At 29.7% G+C, this 9209-nt stretch overlaps 4 protein-coding genes across 4 annotated transcripts; all 4 read right to left on the reverse strand.

Moving 5' to 3' along the window:
• Positions 1–1191: 1191 nt before the first annotated feature.
• Tsp_12139 (deoxyribonuclease II superfamily) lies at positions 1192–2763 on the reverse strand. Its single transcript, XM_003373040.1, has 6 exons — positions 2677–2763; positions 2230–2524; positions 1999–2166; positions 1642–1851; positions 1363–1586; positions 1192–1296 (listed from the first exon to the last, which is right to left on the reverse strand). Exons 1-6 carry the CDS (start codon positions 2761–2763, stop codon positions 1192–1194), a joined length of 1089 nt encoding a protein of 362 aa, XP_003373088.1.
• Positions 2764–3762: 999 nt separating this feature from the next.
• On the reverse strand, positions 3763–5584 carry Tsp_12138 (deoxyribonuclease II superfamily). The gene is made up of 6 exons (XM_003373041.1): positions 5442–5584; positions 4951–5174; positions 4721–4885; positions 4380–4586; positions 4103–4323; positions 3763–4025 (listed from the first exon to the last, which is right to left on the reverse strand). The coding sequence occupies exons 1-6, from the start codon at positions 5537–5539 to the stop codon at positions 3921–3923; spliced, it is 1020 nt and encodes a 339-aa protein (XP_003373089.1). The 5' UTR covers positions 5540–5584; the 3' UTR covers positions 3763–3920.
• A 180-nt stretch (positions 5585–5764) lies between these two features.
• On the reverse strand, positions 5765–6494 carry Tsp_12137 (conserved hypothetical protein). Its single transcript, XM_003373042.1, has 2 exons — positions 6397–6494; positions 5765–5819 (listed from the first exon to the last, which is right to left on the reverse strand). Exons 1-2 carry the CDS (start codon positions 6492–6494, stop codon positions 5765–5767), a joined length of 153 nt encoding a protein of 50 aa, XP_003373090.1.
• Positions 6495–7577: 1083 nt separating this feature from the next.
• Tsp_12136 (deoxyribonuclease II superfamily) lies at positions 7578–8872 on the reverse strand. Its single transcript, XM_003373043.1, has 6 exons — positions 8857–8872; positions 8633–8803; positions 8386–8553; positions 8033–8242; positions 7754–7977; positions 7578–7682 (listed from the first exon to the last, which is right to left on the reverse strand). The coding sequence occupies exons 1-6, from the start codon at positions 8870–8872 to the stop codon at positions 7578–7580; spliced, it is 894 nt and encodes a 297-aa protein (XP_003373091.1).
• Positions 8873–9209: the final 337 nt, after the last annotated feature.

Below are 9209 nucleotides of genomic sequence, written 5' to 3' on the forward strand. Positions count from 1 at the left end.
AGGGCATACAGTTCATGGCTTTATGTTTCCTTTTATGTTTTTACGAGACATGTAATTTTGAAATACAGTTCATTTTTTAAATGAGTTAAAACGTCTTTAATTTTATTCTGCTGCATGTTTATCTAACTGAATTTGTAATTTGAATAATAACAATACCGCTTCATTATCTGAGATTCATAATTTCAAGTTTTCTAAGTGTGTTATTTTATTAAATCTAAGCATAAAAGGAAAGATTCTGCGTTGTGAAATAGAAAAAACTGAAATTTTATAGAGAATAAATTTATTCTTAATAATTTCATTGTTACATATTGATCAGGTTTTAATATAATTTTAACGAAGCTATTAAGTTAAAGATTACGGAATTAATTCAATAATAATGCAATTGTATTAAAGTAAACTGCTATCACTTTTTAAATTTGTATTTCAAATTAAACTGCTTTTTTATAAGAAAGCAATATTCAAAGTTTCAGATTAAGCTCAGCACAAAATAGTACATAAATTTAACATATCTTAAATCAAAAAAAAATTTTCTATAGAAAACACTTTTAAAATGCTATTATTTTCCCATTGTTAAAAAAATGTACAACTGCAGTCATTTTACAAAATTCACAATTGAAACAAGATTTCCAAACCAAAAAATCATATCATTAATTTATCATACTATGTAGTAACATTAGTTTATAAATTACTATATAAATTTAAATAAACACTGCAAAAGAGTAATAAATTGAAATTGTAACCCTTTTGTAGCAGCGTTGTGAGTTCACAGCATCAACTTTTGAATGGCATTTACAAATAAATGCGCATCGCTTCAGGCTGAGTTTTTATTCCTTGAAGAGCATAAATTTTTTAATTGTTGGAATGAACATAACGCTTGGTCACCAGTGGAGATCGTGCAACAAAGATTTCAAATTATATGTAGCTTCACTTTGCCTGCATTCAAATTGCTTTTATAGCAGTTAGAAGCCGCGTTAAAGTTCGCACAATTTTAGGACATCTAGAAGTAGTGCTCCACTAGATTGCAAAATTTTTAGCAAATTCAGTCAAATGGACTTTTCAGCAGCTGCACAAAGAATAAAGCTATTTTACTATTCAGAATTTACATTTTCCAACATAAAAAATGACATAGAATCAAAATGATAAATAATTTCCATGTAATATATAAAATGCAACATAAAAAGCTACAACGAATTATTCATTGCATTTTTTTAAATTAACCGCAGCTGCACTAAAAGCGTTATAAACGCCAGCATTCTCTAAACATACAGCTGCACCTGGAATCTTCTTTTCACCAACCTAAATAAAAGAATTCCAAATGCAATATGAGAAAAATTATGAATATATTTCATTCCAACAACTTACTGTATAATCATTTGTTGTCAAACAAACAGTGTTTTTTTGTTCAACTAATGCCCACTTGGCGCTATCAGCTTCACGGCTTACTTGACTACCAGCCAACTGCATTGGAGAAGCAATTTTTCGTAGTTGATATTGTCCTTTACAAATTGATTTCGATCTTGTATCTGAAGGTGCCCATATTCTGATGTTGGCAGCAAGTTTATTTTTCAAAACTTTTGCATACATATCTAATTATATATTTTACTTTTATTTCTTTTGATAATTCAGCACAAACAAAATTACCTGAATATGATTTTGTGTGTTTTCCGAAAGCTTGTATATTTGCAGCTGCTCCAGCTGCCGCCTTCGTTGCAAATTTTGCATGTTCCAAAAAAGGTGTTACTCGAATCTCAACTCCCGTCGCCAAATTAGAGAGCTCATTGTACTGAGTCAAAAGTGCAGGCGATAAATTATTAGCGTATATGAATGGTTCCTGGTATCGAATAGCTTTAGCTAGAAATTTTCTATTAATTAGCTGATGATACATTATATGAATTCAAAACTCCTGATTATAAATGAGCACTAAGAGTTACAGTTGTGAACTTGGAAGTAATATTTTATAAATACATTACGTTGAAAAGAAAAGTCCTGCTTTCATACCGACTAAATTTAAATGAGCTTCATTGAACGATAAACATAAAAACATGTGTCCCTTAGCTGTTTCTGCTGCTGGCCAAGAGTAACCGCCAAGGTGTGCTAAAAACTTAGGCACAGTGTGCACAAACCAAGCTGCTGCGTCAGTTCCTGTACTGTCAACTAAAAGTACTCCTAAAAACAAAACATTCGTTTATTTTGTTTAGATATTGCTTTAATACACAACTTTAAAATAACCTTTAGCTTTGCTTTTTTCATTTCTAGGTGGTAAGTTTGGTGGATCATCACTATATGCAAGAACTTTGATGTTTCCGTTGTTAGCTATAAAGTGTACCAGCGTCCTAGCAATTGAATGTTCTCTGTCATCATTAACATTTCGTGCAGATTGAGCCCAAACCAGATTTGCTGTTGATTTTATAATGTTGCTGCTTACTACATTTGGAGGCTTATATACCAGAAACCTCAAAATACAGCCGTTTTGTAACAAAGAAGCATTACAACAACAAATTATAATGTATTTACAATGTGCCTTCTGTAATTTTTTATTTTTCAATCATAAGAATGAATTAAAAATTTGTGAGTAATTAAACTGATGAAGCTTTGTAATTTAAGCGTTTGCTTTGTAGAAAAGTTTTAAATGTAAAACGTTTATAACAGCAATTTTTAATTAGCTTACCAATCTACATTATTGTCACCATCGTCCTTGCAAGTCGCAACTTGTGCATTGCAGCAGTTCAGTGAAATCAAGATTAGAATTATTGGTATGAACATTATTTCAATGCACTTTGAGTATTTTAATAATCTGCATTCACTAATGTTGCTGATTTATATTTATAGGGCTACATCTTTATGTTAATACTTGACAGTGTCCACATCTATTAATTATTATTAGTATTAAGAATTAATTTTGCATTAATTTAGTGCGGAAGAAATTCTCTGACACAGTAAATGTTTATTTAAATAAGGGTAATAAACTAAGTAGTTAATTGACAGCTTACTTATTTAATGGTGTAAATACTTCTATTATGTGCAATTAATGTGTATATCTTCCTTATCTAATATACTTGTAATCACGTATATTTGAATTTCAATTAAAGATGCTCATTAAAAATTCAAGGACTAAGTAATTGAAAATGAAGTATATGGAGATCTATTATTTATGTTTAACAAAACTAATGAACATGCCTGCTAAATTCTATTCCTTTATAATTAATCGGCATTCCGTTTTATTTCGAACTTCACTTTTTCAACAAACCTATTTCCACAACAAACCTGTCATTTCTTTAAGTTTATTTAAACTTTTTATTTTAATTTGCATTTAATTTTGTTTCATGTTTTCAGATATTTCAGGACCACAATCTTTGCTTGCTTGCGCAACATTTGAATTAACCTCTTAAAAAATTAAGCTGAATTGAACAGTTAAAACAGACGTCCATGTTTGATGGTTATATTGATACACATCTTGCACTTCCACACATGTTCTGGGCCAGTTGCCAGAACGTTACTTCTTACATAAAAAGCTTGTTGTTTTGATTTTAGAATTGCATCTTCATTTGTGTTTCATATTTATTGAGAAGTTTATATCTTTTAATATAAAATTCAGCAAAACACGAATTTATCATATTAATTTTGTAATTTGATTTTATAATGTAAAATCAAATTTGAATTACATAACCTCAAATTTTATAATTTAAGTAACGGCAAAGAATGCGACGCATGATATTCATTTCATATCACTTAAAATAAGATGCTACAATAAACAAAATACTGTTACATCATGCCATCATTTATTTTTTCATAGATACATAACAGATTTTAAATGATTTGTTGATGTGCAATCAACTTATATGACTTAAATAAAAAACTGATATCATGAATGATAATTTAATATTATAGGAAAGATGACGCTGATATACAAGAAACAAAAATTATTTATTGCATGCTTCAACATTAAGTGCTGCTGTACGGAAAGCGTTATAAACACCAGCATTTTCTAAACAAACAGCCGCTCCGGGAGTCCGTTTTTCAGTAGCCTAAAATAATGGAAAGATATAAATTGTAGAAATATTTCAAAAATATATTATAAAATGATTTTATATCAAAAATTTACTGTATAATCATTTGTTGTGAAACAAACAGTGTTCTTTCCGTCAATTAGTGCCCACTTTGCGCTATCAGCTTCACGGCTCACTTGAACACCATCAAGTTGTATTGAAGTAATTTTTTGAAGTTTATGTTGTCCACGACAAATTGATTTTGATCTTGCATCAGCAGGTGACCATACCATGATGCTTGCGGCAAATCTATTTCTCAAAATCCGTGCATACATATCTAAATAATTGAATTTCATATAGAGATATTTGATGCTTAAATAGAAAAGTAAAAACCTGCAAATGATTTTGAATGTTTCCCAAAAGCTTGAATATTTGCCACAGCTTGTACAGATTTTGTTGCAAATGTTTCATGTGCCAGAAAAGATGTTACTCGAACGTCAATACCGTTTATCAAATTTGACAGTTCTATATTTTGATTCAAAATTGCAGCAGGCAAATTATTTACATATACGTATGGTTCTTGGTATCGAATTGCTTTACCTTAAAATTGAAAATTTCTGATTAATTAAATGCAAATGCATAAATGTAATTCGAGCATTTGATGGACATTAAACATTACAGTTACAAAGCTGTAATATAATATTTTATGGAAATTAAAAAACTTATTTTCGTACCAACAGAATTCAAATGAGCTTTGTTAAACGATACACACAAAAACATATGCCCTTTAGGCGTTTCCGCTGCTGGCCAAGAATAAGCACTAAGATATGCTAGAAAATTAGGAACTGTGTGCACAAACCACGCAGCTTCATCCGCTCCACTGCGCACCAAAAGAACTCCTGAAAGCAGTACATAAATTTAATTTATTGTTTTACTTATTTATCAAATCTAAAATTGCAGTGACCTTTCGATTTGCTTTTTTCATTTCTAGGAGGCAAGTTTGGTGGATTGTCACTATATGCCAGAACATTAATTTCTCTCTGGAACTGTACAAAACTTGCCATTGTTCTAATTATTGAATGGCCTGCGTCTCGATCAATGTTCGCCCCAGAAGCAGCCCAAGCTGGATTCATTGCTGATTTCAAAAGTTTGGAACTTAACACATTTGGAGGCTTATATACAAAGTACCTAAAGTACAACTACTGTATAGCAGATGGGCATTGCGATGACGAAAAATTTTAATTCAAGATTCTATGAATGCGGATAACTTTTTTTCTATATTTTTATATTTTTCAGCTAGTACTAATCACTTCAATTCTTAAATAGATGAAATCTTAAATTCTTAGTCTATCTGTTTTGTTTTCAGTGCATAGAATTTTTTAGCTGATGATTCATTTTGCATAAACTGCTTTGATAGAAATATGAATTTATCAGACATTACTTCAATAGGCTTACCAATCTACATTGGCGTTATTATCGTCTTTACATGTTGCGACCTGTGCAATACAGATTTTCATTGAAATGAAGATAACAATTATTGATGTGAACATCATTTTAACAAAATTTGAATATTATCGTAATTTCCTTTTTTGCTGTGCTTGCTTTCATTTGTGTTATTCATATATATATATATATATAAGAACATGTCATTGTATTTGTACACAGCTATTTATTTATTTAATATAAATTACATTTCTGCATCTATTATCTAAAGCATCAAATGTTTATTTAAATTAGGCTTAATGAGTTGAGCGATTAGTTTTGTGCTACTTATTTTCTTATTTAGTTATATTGGTGATTCCATGATGTGCTGCTGCATAACTTGTGCTGATACTGGCAAAACATTGTTTATATGTTTATTTTAATTAAAAGTATCCTATTACAAATTCTATAATAAAATCACTGACGTTGAAATATGTGATTGATACTTTCTATAATTTTTCTTATTTTGGAATTTTTGGATTTACGTAAAATCAATATCATTGTTTTTTATCAACACCAACCACAGTGCTTTGCATATATTTTTTGAAATGCTGTAAAACATATAATTGCTTATCAGGTGTGATTAGAAAGTAACAGTTGTAATGAAATAACAGTTATGTCATTATTAACAAATACTTTTAGTTTTGCGTTTCAATAATTCAATAATTTTTTGATGTTCATGCTTATTTTAACTGCTCGGTTTAAAATACAAATTTTCTGTAACAGAGAAGCATAATGCTGATTAGAATGCCATTGTTTTGAAATTTATGAATTTGAATAATGATGTTTTTCTAATTTCTTATAACTGACTTTTTAAATATATAATTTGATCTCTAATAATTTCATATTCATAAATTATGCGTTTATTTTATAGAAAGCGCTTTGATAGCTATTTAAAACCAAACAAGCAATTGTTTTATGAGCTTACCAATCTACATCTCTGTCTCCATCGTCTTTGCATGTTGCGACCTGTGCCATACAAGTTTTCAATGAAATCAAGATAAGAATTGCAGTTGTGAACAACATTTGAATAACTTTCGATATTTCACTAACAATTCCCTCTTACATATTTTTGTTAATTTCAGTTGTCTTTTATATGTAAGAACATATCTTATATTTGTGCTTGATAATGTTTATATCTATCTGTTTATTTTATATTAGTTACACTGCTTTAACAATTAAGCAAACAGGAAATGTTTATTTAAATTAAGCCAAGAAATTGAACTGCTAATTTAATGGATACTTACATAATGGAATTAGCACTTGTTGTAGTTATAATTGATCTATCTAAATACCGTTGTGCCAGTATCGGCGTAAGCAGTTGTATACAAATTTCAATTAAAATGTACTGATTTGAAATTACAGGACAATATAAGTTGTAAAAGTTATGTTGTAGTTGGAGATGTAGTATATGAAGAATGTTTTTTCATAGCTTTACTAGCTTCAGAAGAAATTTTATGCTTCAAATCAACGCTCTGCCTTTTTAATATAAATAACAACCATGTCTATTAAATTTAACTTTATTTTACTAGAGGTCCATTTCATATTAAATTTGTTAACTGATTTTTAAACAAATGTAAATTAAGCATTTATCATATATTAAGTACTTTATGATTATTACACAAAACGTTGATATTCATTCGAATTAAATATGGAACAAATTACACTGCACTGCACAATAAATACCGCAATTTTGATTTTACGGTAAAAATTATATTTTACAGTCTTAAATAAAAACCATTTTTAGAATGCAGAATTATTTACTTCACTGATGTTGAATGCTTTTTGACATACATTTAATTTTTATTTCAAAATTAACTTGAACATTAATTTAACCTATAATGAACTTCTTTTTAAACAATTACATTAAAAATGAGTATAAATATGAATGACCTAAGAATTTATTTTAATTACAGTTACGCACGCACCATACAATTCACCATAGCTCATAAAAATGAGTTAGAAAATATGTAAGGAGAGTATGAATAAAATGTGGAACAGAAGTTGAATACTATATTGAAAGTTCATCAAAGTCAAAAGGACAGAATGCAAATCCCTGAATCATCTAATTCAATTAAGTCATAAGAACGTTAATTGAGTTTTAAAGAATTATTTATTGCAAGGTTCAACATTAAAAGCAGCTGCAGTAAAAGCAGTATAAACACCAGCATTCTCCAGGCAAACACCTGCACCTGGTATCCGTTTTTCATTCATCTGGAAAAAAGCAAATTATGGAGTACACATATAAAGCAAAATTATAAATTTCCTTAACTTCATCAACTTACTTTATAATCATTAGTCGTAAAGCAAACAATGTTCTTTCCCTCTACTAATGCCCACTTGGCGCTATCAGCTTCACGGCTTACTAGACTACCAGCCAACTGCATTGGAGAAGCAATTTTTCGTAGTTGATACTGTCCTTTACAAATTGATTTCGATCTTGTATCTGAAGGTGCCCATATTCTGATGTTGGCAGCAAGTTTATTTTTCAAAACTCTTGCATACATATCTAATTATATATTTTACTTTTATTTCTTCTGATAATTCAGCACAAACAAAATTACCTGAATATGATTTTGTGTGTTTTCCGAAAGCTTGTATATTTGCAGCTGCTCCAGCTGCCGCCTTTGTTGCAAATTTTGCGTGTTCCAAAAAAGGTGTTACTCGAATCTGAGCTCCCGTTATTAAATTAGATAGTTCTACATGTTGATTCAGAAGTTCAGGTGATAAATTATTCGCGTATATGAATGGTTCCTGGTATTGAATTGCTTTAGCTAAAAATTTTCTATTAATTAGCTGATGATGCACTTTATGAATTCAAAACTGCTGATTACAAATGAGCATTAAGAGCTCAAAATTGTGAACTTGGAACTAATATTTTATAAATATACTACATTGAAAAGTCCTGTTTTCATACCAACTGAATTTAAGTGAGCTTCATTGAGCGACAAACACAAAAACATGTGTCCCTTTGGTGTTTCTGCTGCTGGCCAAGAATAAGGACCAAGATGTGCCAAAAACTTAGGCACAGTGTGCACAAACCACGCTGCTGCGTCATTTCTTGTATGGTCAATTAAAAGTACTCCTAAAAACAAAATATGCGTTTATTTTGCTTGGGTATTGTTTTCATAAACTCTGCAGAATTTATTAAAATTCAGAATAACCTTTAGCCTTGCTTTTTTCATTCATTGGGGGCAAGTTTGGTGGATCATCATTGTATGCAAGAACTTTGATGTTTCCATTGTTAACTATAAAACTAGCCATTGTTGCTGTTATTGAATGGCCTGCTCCTTGATTAATCGTGGCTCCAGAATTACCCCAAGTTGGATTTCTTTCTGATTTTATAATTTTTGTGTTTAGCAGAATCGGTGGTTTGTATACAAGAAACCTTGAAATATAAGCATTATGTAAGAAAGAAAAACTGTGCAAGTTGTAAAAATATTATTTGAAAACTTTAATAATTTAAATATTGATATTTTTCAAATTTCTCACAGCTGAACTTCTTTATTATACAATTAAATTGCTAATTTATTTCATTTTAATCATTTAACCATTTGTTCTGCATGTAATGTTCTAATAATAATAAGATATTCAGCAGTCCAAAAAGTTTTGTGAACTTACCCAGTCTAAATCTCTAATTTCCATCGTCTTTGCATATGGGCAAACACTGTGACACAGAAATTTTCATTGAAATTCATGATGACATTACTGTTGTGAACCAACATTTTCCACTACCTTGGA

Source organism: Trichinella spiralis (assembly GCF_000181795.1).
Source record: "Trichinella spiralis strain ISS 195 chromosome Unknown Scfld7, whole genome shotgun sequence".
In the NCBI taxonomy this organism is placed as follows: domain Eukaryota; kingdom Metazoa; phylum Nematoda; class Enoplea; order Trichinellida; family Trichinellidae; genus Trichinella; species Trichinella spiralis.